Source organism: Gobius niger (assembly GCF_951799975.1).
Source record: "Gobius niger genome assembly, chromosome: 3".
Taxonomy (NCBI): domain Eukaryota; kingdom Metazoa; phylum Chordata; class Actinopteri; order Gobiiformes; family Gobiidae; genus Gobius; species Gobius niger.
This window is the reverse complement of record NC_136854.1, coordinates 30,464,056-30,477,586: the sequence shown is the minus strand read 5'-3', so window position 1 is coordinate 30,477,586 and position 13,531 is coordinate 30,464,056. Positions and strand designations below refer to the sequence as shown.

The following is a 13,531-nucleotide window of genomic DNA, read 5'->3' as shown; positions in this document are numbered from 1 at the left end:
GGAGCCCAATACACAAGCGCAGGGCGGGCTGATGCTAACCCACGCCGCGGCCAAGCTAACAATTTCATGCCAATTAATGGGTGTAATAGAGCCCCCGCAAATACCTGGGTCACACAAGGCACTGCGAAAGCAATTAAAGGCAAAACCATCCACAGTTGCAGTTATGAACTTGTGAAAGGGGGAACAGCCAGGGCAGTGGTTCCCAAAGTCGGGTACTGTGGCCCCTGGAGGTCAATAAATTGAGTTTGAAATTAACTTTATGTGAAATTGTTAGCCTGATGTTGCTTGTGTTTTATTTGTAAATTCATCGCACATTACATCATGCAGGGTCATTTGCATGAAATTTCATTCTTTCATTCTAAGGGGGTTCCTTCCTTCCTTCCTTCCTTCCTTCCTTCCTTCCTTCCTTCCTTCCTTCCTTCCTTCCTTCCTTCCTTCCTTCCTTCCTTCCTTCCTTCCTTCCTTCCTTCCATCCATCCATCCATCCATCCATCCATCCATCCATCCATCCATCCATCCATCCATCCATCCATCCATCCATCCATCCATCCATCCATCCATCCATCCAGTGAATGAGTACAAGCTTTATTGTAGATTATCTGCCTTTCAAGCGGCTTGAATGAACTAACGTGACTAAACAACTAAAACCAACTTAGCCGTACATCCAGGTTTTGAGACTTAATTTGTATCATGACTAAACTAGGGCACGGTTAAGTTAAATCAGGACTAATCTGATTTAAGTCCACAGGAAGTCGCTTTAGTTTGGAAACCACTGGTCTAACCTGAAAAAAAAAAAAAAAAAAACTGTTCAGATACAAAATGTTGAGGTGATCGTTTTATTGACTGTAATTTGGGGCAGTTGATCGAGTACTTTCTTACAAATGAAAATACAGCGCTCCGATTTATGCGCGCAACAAGTCAAAGCGATGTTCCAATAGGTCCTTTGCAGCGCGACCGGCCAAATTAAATTAAATTAAAGCCACATTTTGAGCCCATGATCCTGGTCATATTGAATCCGACAGCGCGGAAAGGAGAAGGGGGGGGGGGGGTGTTATGGGGGGGGGGGGGGGGGTGAGTCCACCTCCACATGTGCGAACACCCTTTTAATAACGCTTTGACTGGCACGCCTTTATTAGTCTTTGTTCGGGTTCACATCTTGTCCAATTACACCGTGTGAATGGGCCTTTCAGAGCGCCGCCGCGGCCAATTAAAAAAAAGAACCTGCGCCCAGATATCAACACATTAACCTCTGCTTATAGGAAACGGCGCAAATTAAATACAGATCGCGCGTTGAAATAATGAATAGGACGGATGTGTGGAGTCGTTTTTGATGAAAGCAGGTGGAAGTGGTTTATTGAATGGCTAACGCACACGGGGGCAAGGCCACGGAGGGAGAATTTGGGGACATCTGAGATTAATCAATGAACTCGAGCGCTATTTTTTTATTTTGTAGGGGAAACCGGAGTATACAGTGGGGGAAAAAAAGTATTTGGTCAGTTCCCCATGGACTTTCTATTGGATTTTGACCAAATACTTTTTTGCTTACTGTACTTGGGGGGAACCTACAGGACAACATGCAAACTCCGCACAAAAACGCCCCAACCAGCCTTGCAAATTGAAAACGGGACCTTAATGCTTAACTACATTGTAGCACAAATTGTGTCTCATGTGTCATATGCACTTCAAGGTCGATTTAGGATGAAGAAGAAGATCTTTATTTATATAGGATGCACAGGAAAAGGAAAGCAGCAGCCAATAACAGCGCGGAATAATAACAGTTATACAGCAGATTCTCACTCTTTATGTGCGAACCCCAGTCGTTCTATAATCGTAATCAATGGAGTCTCCTTCTTTTTACTGATGCATTTTTTACTGATTGAAAAAAAAAAACAGCTCCATAATCCTATTCTGGTTCCATGTCTTGTTGACGGTGGGACATATGCAGCATCTGCGTTTCCAGCAGCTGTACGAGCCTTTCCGCTGTCTGTTCTCCTCTATATGTGTTTAGTGCAAGCCCAAAGAAACCCGTCTAAAACACCCATAGTCGCATGAATCGCTGTACGCTACAGGCCTGATCTCCAAATGAGCGCCGTAATAACTTAAACCGCAGTCACGGATGCGGGTTAAAAAGTGGCACTGGCCTGTTAAAACGCTGCATCAAAAAAAAAAACCTCTCTGATAAATGGAGCCAGTTACTCGAATGAAAATGTTGTTTTAATTTGCCACAGAGCATAAATCACGGCTGACAGTGTGACTTAAGTTATAGGGTTTTTCGGGAGAAGCGTGTAGGTTTAATGCAATGCAAATTTAAATATGAGAGAAAAGACATTATTCAAAGCAGTGGCACGTTATTAAAGTTGCAGGCAGTGAAGAGGGAGATGGTGAGAGAGCAGGACCAGTGATGAGTTCAAGTGCTCTTCATAAAGTCTGTGATTTGGTCATTTCTTTGGGTCAATGGAGTCCAGAGAAGTATGGTAAAGACACTGGGGTTTTATGGTTATAAAATAAAGGTATTGGGTAAAGTAACTGTGCCTCTTGGAATAGTTTCATCACACCATACGTTTTGCTTCTACCTGAGTAATATCATTTTGAAGTAACTGAGTGAGTAAACCTGCAAGAGAAATAATCTTCATCTAAATCAGTTTAAACAAGACAACAGTTTCATGTCTAAATCAGAATTTTCATCATGTTTTTCGTGTTTTGGATATGCATTGCTAAAGTTATTTTTGCAGTATTGGGGACTGTGTCTGTTCTGTTTCAGAACATGCACTTCCTGTGACTCAGGAACAAAACATAAGCTCCAAGAACGGCTCCGCTGTTGTGTTTAGTAATTTATTCATTGTGCTGTATGAATAAAAGCAGCAGGCAATGTAGTTTCCTTTTGGATCAATACAATTTGTATCCATCTATAAGTCTGGACAAGGTTTATGTTATTTGTAGACGCTTATTCCTGGGCAGGCAGCAGTATTCGACATTCCTATGAAATGCTAAACAATCAGATAAAAAGATAATAAGATGTTTTCCAAATGTTTTAAACTTAAAGGAACAGCCCACCGTTTTTCCATACTGTGATATGTTTTTACCTGAGCTTAGACAAGTTGATACGTACCTGTCTGGTCTTTGTGCGTGCCCTCAGTCACGCAAAACGACCAAATATGTTGTTAGCATTTGGCCTCTCCCAATGTATTGCTATGGCCCCAAACGAGGTGAAGCTAAAAGCGACCATACTCTTCCACGGGCACACACAAAGACCAGACAGGTGTGTATCAACTCGTCTAATCTCAGGTAAGAACATATCTCAGTATGGAAAAACGTGGCCTGCTCCTTTAAGCTTGTGAAACCATACACAACCCCATGTATGTCACTGACAAGGTAGCAACTTTGAAACATGAGCAAAAGCTAATTAAAAAGATCCATTTAGCGGACTTTTAGCACTTTATAGTCACAACGAAATGTTTTTGAGTTTATGAGTGTGTAACGGTGAGGTGGTCGGACCTGCTGAACTCTGGCAGAGTGATTGAAAGGAAAATGAGCAAGCACGGCCTGAAGATTGTAACCTCCGCACTTCGGCTCAGGCTCAGGCTGCGGCAGGTGGTCAGGTGCAACAGCCGGCTCTCATAAACAGACTCTTTTAGAAACATTGTCACAGGAAGCACAGCGGAGGTGCTAGAGCCACCATTACACACTTCTACGCAAACAACCCTACAGCAAAATGTGCAACAGAAGGAGTGAGAGCGGAGGAAAATAGAGAGTGTTAAACGAGCCAGTTGCTACGAAACATTTCTAAGACGGCATATCCATATGCTATCCTTCAGTATTTTAGTTTATTTTTTAGCTGTTGTAGCCTAGTCTAAATAGTTTCCAAGACAATCAAACGATCAATGTTCTGAGCTGTCCAGGTGATTGAAATAGTATAAATCCAATAAACACACTTGGATTTTCTGGATAAAAAGGTGACATTTTTGACCAGTCGTGAATGTGATGCCCACTCGATTTATGGACAGTATCAGTACACGTCCAAGACTGGAAAGTTTGGAGTAGCTATTAAAGTGGAGATGTTATTGCATGAGTGGAACGAAAATTTCATTTGGAGAAAACCGGCACTAAAGTTTTGTATGCACGTGGTCGAGTGCATTTATCATACCATATATGGTTTATAGCAGCATCTCAGACACCCTTCGCAGTACACGTGAATACAAAATATGTCAATATTTGTGAATGAATATGAAATAAGCATCATGCAGGGTAAGCTTTGTCTTCTTTCTTTATACTGTGACATGAAAACTAAGATTTCAAGGCAGAAATGTAGCAAAATAATCCCCACATTGACCACAGTGTGAAAAATCTATGTTTTCACCTTTCATTTTAACAAATAAAAAGTAGATTCACTGAAAAATCTATCTATAGACATCTAACTAGAAACAAATCGCTTCAAGTGTTTCGCCCTGTGCTCCTATCTCGACTGACGCGGTTGAGAGTGGCTCATGTTTCTGTATTAATCACATAGAATCAAAGCACTGAACTGATTTATCCAAAGGGCTTTGCTTATCTAAACCTACAAAACCACGTTATTGCCCCGCCACATTAAAAGCGCAGCATATGAACACCATATTGCCAATAAACTCCATACGATGATTTACGCACTACTCCGTGTGGCAGCTGCTGTTTTCCGTCTGATTTATCACCGACTCTATAAACATTTACCCACGCATCTGTGTTTCATTTTATTTTGAAAAGCTTATGGTTTCATACTGTCAGTCAACATTTGGTAAAGTTCTCAACCAGAGGATTCTTGCAACAACATAATACTGCATTGGGGTGAATTTTAACAGGCGCCTGACTTTGTGAATGGTGAATATTTGGGACATTCAGCCTCTCCTCCTCTCCACTATAGCTCCAAACAAGGTCAAAAAAGAAGCTACCAAGCTCTTCCACGTTTTCCCTATTTAAATATGGTTATGTTACACTACAAAGCATAATTACAATGTGGATTTTCTAAGCGGATAAAAGGGGGAACTATATTGTAAGGCGTAATAATACCAGGAGTAGTTCAGCGTCCACATAGTAAAGTGAAGATATTACTCTGCGGATTTTGACCCATTCATCAATCAATGTCTCAGCAAAACTGTTCAGGAACAATGCGGAAAACCTGCAAAATCCAGACAAACAAGCCCCATACGGTGTAGAACTCAAACTTGGCACCTTTTTGAGGTCCCCATTTTTCAAAGCGAATAGGGCAACCTGTCAGAATAAGGATTAAAGATCTGTGAGTTTAGATCAGGGGTGTCAAACATATGGCCGGCGGGCCTGATCTGGCCCGCAAGATGATTTAATCCGGCCCCTGCCCTGTAGATCATAAATTCCAGAGGATGTAAAAAAAAGTCTCTAGCCCATTCCTGTGCGGAGTTATGAATTTTGATAGAATAACCAGAATGCTCATTCCAGCCACTAGGGGGCATTACATTTAAAAAAAAAGGAAAGAGTTCCACACGTGTCCAGCAGAGGGCACTGATATGGGCGGCACGGTGGCACAATACAAGTGAAAGCCGTTGTTATTAATGAAGCTACAGTCAAGTTGGGGCTTTGACCAAATCACACCTTATTTTTATTCATTAATTGGAAAAAGAAAATAGATGTGGCCTGCGACCCGCTGTGGGAGCTGAATTTCGGCCTGCAACCCAAAATGAGTTTGACACCCCTGGTTTAGATACTTTAGATTTTGAACTGCTCTAACCAGACCACCCCGCGTTTTCCAAGGCCCCAAACAATAATTAATCCTGTAGTTTATTGAAAGCAGAAAATGGGAGGCCAATTCCCCAAAAAACACATAAAGATTAATCCACAATTCACTGATTTCGAGCGAGTTTGAGAGGATCATTCCCCCGCGTAAATCTTTCAGCAAAAAGAACTAATCGGAGGTTTATTCGGAACAGCGGCACATGATGAAACGCTTAGAAAAATCACACATTGAAAGTATTCTTTTCTTCAAGGGGCTGCTTCTGTTAACTATTACAATAAAAGCTGTAATCATTATTTTGTGGAGGGCTGTATTCTGGGCTTGTCACCTCACATTCGCGAGCAAAAAAACACTTGATGGGACTGACACAAAAAGTTCCCTGTGAGAAGCGAAAAGACTTCTGTTCTCGCTCTGAGGTCTCACAACTTTCATCGTGAATGAGGTTCATTCACAAATATATGTACGAAGCTAGAGGGAGAAATTGCTGCTTAGAAGAGCCATTACAAAAATAAAAGTAGGGTTTAAGAGTGTGTAAACAGAGAAGGGGAGAACGGTTATTATCGTCATCGTTTCCCAAACAACTTGCGGTCATTGTGATCGTCATTGTTTTTGAGTCGAGATTTAGTATTGCATTTTTCCCTGCTACCTGCCATTATTTTTGTTGCAGCCCAGATTGACAGGACGCAGCACAGAGGTGACTTGCAGTGTTTGGGCTTGGTTCCAGTTTTGCATTGAGAATGGAGAGAATGAGAGTTTGATTGAGTAGCGTCACCTGTCTCTCGGCGTGGAGTGTGTCCTTCATATGCCAGAACTACTCAGGCAGCTCATATATAACCAATCTGCCCCAGTCACACTCAATCACAGCCTTCGCACACCTGATAATGGAGCGAAAATCATGGCTAACCTTGTTTTTAAAGGAAAAGACAGAGACTTCAAGGGCCCGCGTCATGCTAGATCCTTTTTCTCGTTCAGGTTTTAACCATTTGATATACTATAACTGCATATAGTAATTTCATTTGTAGGTACAGGGGGACTTTTTAAACATGCATTATCTTTAACCGGTTACCTGCCATCTTAGGGTTAGAGTTAGGGAGTTAGGGTTAGCAATTATGAATAGCCAAACCTCAAAAGCCAAGACCTTCTAGTTTCTAAAACCATGTGTGAGATCTGTGTAAGTGAAAGACCCCTTGTATCACATTTGCCGTTCCTAACCCAAATCATAACCCTAACCCTAGCCTACTGACCAGGTAAGAGGTAAGAGGCAAGAGGTTTAGTTATCCAACAAATCAGGGCAAAGGAGTTTAACGCAGTTATAACATCCATCCATCCATCCATTTTCTTCCGCTTTTCTTCGCGGGGGCAGCAGTCTGAGCAGAGATGCCCAAACTTCCCGATCCACGCAAAACAGCAGTTGTAACAGCCAAAATAAAAAAATAAAAAAAAGCAGGTAGAGACTCTAACGCACACAACTTGAAGGAAAGATAGATGGTCTGAGGTGGCCGAGGATTTTACGTACTATTTTGAGCCATATACTGTGAAAAACATGGACATAGCATCACCATTAGCCGCTGAAGCCTGATGAGCAATGAGGGCAGGTTCTGGGAGTGCCTTTTAAGTTTTAAGTTTTGAGCAAGGACTTTAAGTCATGATTGAACAGAGGGTTGTCATTCTTGTTTTAATTCTTGCCCTGTTCAAAATATAGGAGCTGGCTCCAAAAACCCAGTAAAATTGCTAGCATGAACGAGCTTCAGCTAGGCCACGCTGAACGTTAGGGGGGAAGCCACCCTGACCTTAGCCCATGACTATTCAACAGTCTATGATTTTGAGCTTTACTTAAAGGGGCTAGATGCAAGTTGGTTATTTGTATACTCACTACTGCCACCTCAGGTCATACGTGTAACTGCAGCCTCTATATTAAGCTTGTGCATGACGGCAATTCGGACCCGAAGAAACAACTTTTTGAGTGACAGTGCAGGATTTTAGAGGCAGTTGTGGTGAACAGGTTTGGGCTCATTCTACACATTAGGACATGGCTGGAACATGTAGGGGAGGAAAATACATCATTTTAACATTTTTAAACTCCGCATAGTCCCTTTAAACAAAATTCCCACTAAAATATAGAATGTCTTTTTCAGGATGGTCCTGTTCCAAGTGGAAACCGTATTATACAGACACATGTAGCATGCAAGCCCCAAACAAAAAGGCAAAAAACCAGACATGAGAATCAAACTCGGGACCTTTTCTGCCATTCTGCTCCAAAGCTTGGTGAAGGGAGAATGTTGTATTGGTTGAGACGCAGAGGTTTTCCGGCTGTAATTAGCTGGTAGCGACAGAAAAGAGATAAGAACAAGAACATAATTCCGTCTCGGTTGAATTTTTAGGCTTCAGCTTCATTTGGCCAGCAACTAAAGGAGGGGAAAAAATGTCACTTCCTAAAGGTGTGACATGGTTTTAAAATAGCTCCAAAAGCTAGTGGGAAAAATACCATTTCCTGGGAGATTAGAGGAAAAGAGACCAGCCTGGTTTTAAGTGTGTAAATGCATAGCTTCACCTGCTTTGAACTCCGGCGGGACTTTCTTGCAACTTTCTTTCAGTGTGACGGGTTGTTACGGGATTCGATTTTGGAGACAGAGACACGGGCAACGACTCTGCAACTAAATTAATTGCTTTTGATTTCCTTTCAGCCATTCTCTTTCGCCGCAGCAAATCATCTGCCTCTGAATTCAAGCTAACACCAGTCTGTAACAAGTCTCCGGCGTTTTAATTTCTGTATTTCCTTAAACCTAAACTCATAAGGAAAGGAGTATTTCCCAAGGACACAACAGCAGCATGCACTTATTTTGCTTCAATTTCAGTGTTCAAATGATCTGTACTGGAGAAGGCTTCAGATGTTTGGACCAACTTCCCTACTCAAGCATTTAGAAGGCTATTTGAACCTAATTTTGAAAGCAAAGACTATTTGAATGGTATTACGCAAAACAAAGATGATTAATAATTAAATAATTGACATTATTTTAGCTTTATTTTGAACACAAAACATTGTCTTTTAACTGATAAATAGTTTTAACTGACCATTTTATAGATCGGGGTCTCCAACCTTTATTTTTTTTAAACCAGTGAGCTACTTTTACATAACAAAACCAACGGAAAGCTACTTATGCTTCGAAGACACTTTTGTACTTTGAAGGAGTTCGCCCTGGGGAATTAGTAGCGAAGATATTTCAACACATTTTCTTAAAATAATGTCCAACAAATTGGTTTGTAGATTCTGTTTAAAGAAAATGCTGAAAATGTCTTATCAAGCACGTGTAGGAAATTACTTTGGCAACCTACCAAGAAAGGTCTGGAGAGCTTGCTGGTTGGAGATCCCTGTTATAGATAATCATCAACATCCTTAAAGAGCTATACTTATAGTTTATTATAAAACATTTGTATCGATTTCATGAACTTTCAGGCTATTTTCCTAGCATTTTTGTGAACGTGACCCTACCTTAAGGATGTTGATGTACACAGAGTACATGTACACAGACAAATACTAGATCCAAGGGGTATGGAAGACATAAAGGGTGCACTATGCAACTTTTTCTGTAAAAAAAGAGTTGATATTAATACGTATTTGATCTTTCAGTGACCCAGCGGATGCTTGGGTGGTTAGCACATGGCCTGTAGGACACTCCAGGATCAATCGTTTTTTAATGTTTTACTGCCGATTGAGCAGTATAGATACTGCTCAATCGGCAACATGTTCCGAAAATCCTAAAAAAGCTTAAATTAAAATGATCCTGAAGCGCCATAGAAGCCACCATACAATGGCATAGTGCACCTTTAACTGAATAAAGGTAATGCAAAAAAAGGTTTTCAAGTTGGATAAGAGGCTAAATGGGTGACGACTTTAAAAATCATTGTCTTTGTGCGATTTTTTTTATTTTTTATCTCTGAGACATGCTGCCATGGAGAGTGAAATGCCTTGCCCAAGAACACAATGAATTCAGAGCCTGTGAGAAACCACCTGCGCCGACATCCCCTTTACTACTATCTGCTAAGTAGCACACACAGGGACACACAATTTCACTCATAGCAGAGGCTTTGTAAGTCGAAAGTACTTTTTTTTTACTGGTTTTAAAGAAGACCCCGAACACCATTTTGGTAAACACTCTTCTGAGGCTATTAAGGCAAAAAGTGCACTGAGCTTCTGAGCAAGTGTGAAATATCTGTCCCAGCGCAGCAGCGGCATCACCGGCTCTGAACTGAACTGCGTGGCTGAACCGCTTTCTTGTTCCTGCCTTTAAAGAACACTTTTCATGTAAATGGAGGCACTTCAAAAGGTGGCAATCCCCTTTGGACTGCGCACGCGTGCTGCCTTCAGGTGCCGTTGTGTCGGCGGATAACGCGCCACTCACCGTTGTCTGTGGACACCATGATAGTGTTGGGAGTGGTGTCCCGCGCCGCTCCTCCGTTCTCGAACGCACCGTAGCCCTCGCTCTCCTGCAGCTGCCAGTTCAGGCCGAAAAGGTGCATAGCTGGAACACAAACAGAGGCGGACAGGTGAGGTAAGGCTTTAAAGAGAGGATTAGTCTCTGTTTATGCAATGGCTGAATTGCTAAAGGCCAAAATAAAAGGGGATTACGGTGAGATAATCAAGAATGTTCACATTCAGTCAGAGACGCTAAAGGTTTAAGGAAAAATGTCTCTAGAAATCAGATTCAGATTAAGGCAGACATCACTGTTGTGCTCTATATTCTGAGAGCATCCTCATGGCATCGGCCCAAGTTGAATTGTTTTTTAAACCCATGTCAAATGTGCAAAAAGGGTTGTTAAAAAGGATTGTAAACATTACAAAGCTAGAACTGACTAAGCGTAAAAGGGATATCAAGGATGTCTAAATCATACAATTTGAGATATGCAACTCCCAGTAATCTCTTGCTGGTAAAACCACTTCAAATTCCACTTTTCCCCTTCCAAAATCGCCCAGACCCCACACAGCGAGTTTTGGGACTCTATTAATGTGGAAAAACATGTCTTCACTGCACACTCCGGTGTCCTGGGACGAGAGGAGAGGAGTGTGCTGGCATCAAAGGCGGCCCACAGCAGCTAATCTGACACAGGGAGACTCCGAGCTCACCTTCCCCGCCCACGCCTCACTGTGTCTGGGCCGGGCGGCTCTGACTGCTGCGTGTTTGAAGAAGGCACTGTGGTTCTCCACGGGGCTAGGTGTGCGGTGCAGCCCTCAGGCACACGCACCAAAGCAGATGTTGAAAATCATAATCTGTTATTCTTCTCCCAGCGTTTTTTGCCCAAAATTGAGTTGTAACCTTGTTTTTCTCAATCTTGTAAATCAGCGAATCTTGTGGAAAAATAAGAACAAGCTTCCCACACGTACGCCGTAGGTTTTTCATTTGATGCCGTTTTTCCACAGATATTTCCAGAACAGATGAATAACGTAGTGGATGACTGAGAGCTATGCAAAAATAAATAAATGGAAAGAAGAAAATTATCCAGGCAAAAATTGAAAGAAAAAATACATTATTCAAGATTTTAAAATATCAATGTGAGATTGTTTGCATCTTTAAGCACAGTGAGTACATGCAAACCAAAGTAAAATGGTAATATAAAGGCAATGAATGGTTTTGTATAGCCCATTATCACAACAGGCGATGCCTCACAGTGATGCACCAAACTTTAAAGCAATGAAATAAAAACAATAAACAAGACAATGTAAAGTTCAGGCAAATGAAGGATCCAGGCAAACATAAGTCCATCTGTCCAAACAAGCGGCAGTGGATATTTATTTGGGACCTGATGGTCGTTTGTTTACGCTATTGTGCCATAACTTTCTCCAAATTCGCTCAGGAGGACGGTCTGCTGTGATTTTGAACAGGTCTTAGGAGTTGGTTAGTCTGAAAATACAAATAACACTAATCCTAACCCTAATTTGTGTCATGATTATGAAATCTCAAGTTTTCACAGCAGACTGTCCTCCTCTGAGCAAACTATCTGGCACTAACCGTAGCCTATGTTTGAACGTTTCAGTAATGTGAATGTTACCACGTGATTGACGAAATAGGAGCACGTTACAGTAGCTGTGTCCCCGCTAAATATTCCCTTTCTAAAGTTATGTTCAAGATCACTATTGCAACAACGCGGGTAAAACTAACCTGCCTTACTGACGTCTATCCGGTAGAACCTCCTTTATGTATAACCTTCAATAAAATAGACAGAAGGAGAGCCGCGGTCCGTGCGTACTCACGTGTAAAAAACAGTGTAAACAGGTGCTCAAGTGAAAACGCATCTGGGCTTCTTCTATCAAGAAAAAAGCAAAGTCCTTTGGGTTCAAAAGGGTAAAAACAAACTTCGGTTGTAGCCGTTCCCCGAGACCACGACAACAAAACTAAAACTTTATTACAGGATTTCATAAATAGGGTTTATTGCCTTGGATTTTGTTTGGTTTTAGATAACCCATTTGAACCCAAAGGACTTCGCTTCTTTTTTCTTGTAGTTTTCTGTGATACACACAGTTTCCTCGGTGCCATGTTTTCTTTTCCAGACACTTCCCCTCTCTCTCTCTCCTCCTTCTCTCTGCTTGTCTTGCGTTTATGCTGACTGCCTGATGAATAGCTGTGGCGCTGATTTGGCATTTTACAATACGAAGAGGAGGAGAGGGAGTTTGTTTCATCTTTTCTCCCCCCCCCCTTGTTTTGTCGAGTCAAACCACAGAAACACACCAGCTCTAATTAAAACGGGAATATAACAATAAACTTTTTTTCATTTTTTTTTTTTTTTTCATTTTAATCATGGGACATGCCTCCGTGCCCTGTTGTCGACACTCTGGGCGAGATTAAAAGCTACAAGCAGATTTTCCCTCTTGTAAGGCCCCGGCTGCGAGGGCAATAATTAATTTTTGCCCTGCGGGTGGCGCTCCGTTCAAATGCTACAGGTGAAATGTGTCTTTGCGTTAATTAGGCATCTGTTTGATTCGGGGAGACAAAGCTTTTCGGAACACAGGCCTTTATTTCACATTTGATAGATTTACGAGGGATTTATAAATATGCAACACGGCGTAGACAAACAGAAGACGAATGAGTTAGCGGCTTTATTGTCTCTAAACAGTGGGTCCGCATCCTGTGGAGAAGCTTTGAATAATGAAGTCTGCAGTAAACAGATAGTACACCTGTTTCAGAGCACCCACATCGAGGGAAAGGGAGCAACCGCAGTGTCTTCTATGTTGTCAGCGGTGTTTTGTTTCATTCTCACGTAAGTCTTCCTGCTCCCTGTGGTTGCTTCTTCTTCTACTCTCGAGCCTAATTTGTATGAAATGGATTTTGTTGCGTCATAGAGTGAGTGCAAAAAATGTCCTCCGCGTTTCTAAATCCCGTAATCCATCACAGGAGCCCTGCCCTGCCCCGTCCAGCTCCCAAGCTCCAGGCGAATTTGAAATCCTGACCAGCCCAGTCTCTCACACCTGACTGTCTTTTGCTAGGACACCAAGTCTGTTTTCAATCCACAAGAGGCTGCGTTCACGTTTTAGAATGTGATGATCTATGATGTCATAATGTCAGGTAGAGGGCAGGTGCCGATACAACTCTATGGGAGAAATACAGTTTTTTGTAAGAAAACGAACAAATGTTTTTCCTCACCAGTATCTGACAGTGATTGGATTCACAAATCTTCCGTATTATTTTGATGTTTGAAAGTCCTTTCTACTGACCAACATCACGCGCTCATGTTTTCGATTATTGTCTCCACTTTCGCACACCTTTCGGAGAGAATAACTGTACATTGGTTTATATGTGCTCA

At 41.8% G+C, this 13,531-nt stretch overlaps 1 protein-coding gene across 9 annotated transcripts in view; it reads right to left on the bottom strand.

The window, feature by feature from the left end:
• The window catches only part of tenm3 (teneurin transmembrane protein 3), a 627,437-nt gene that overhangs the window by 162,073 nt on the left and 451,833 nt on the right, over window positions 1-13,531 (bottom strand). For all 9 annotated transcript variants that reach the window (XM_079553229.1, XM_079553230.1, XM_079553228.1 and 6 more), the window contains one exon: window positions 10,138-10,257. In XM_079553229.1, the coding sequence (XP_079409355.1) occupies window positions 10,138-10,257 (120 nt within the window). The remainder of the gene's footprint in view (window positions 1-10,137; window positions 10,258-13,531) is intronic.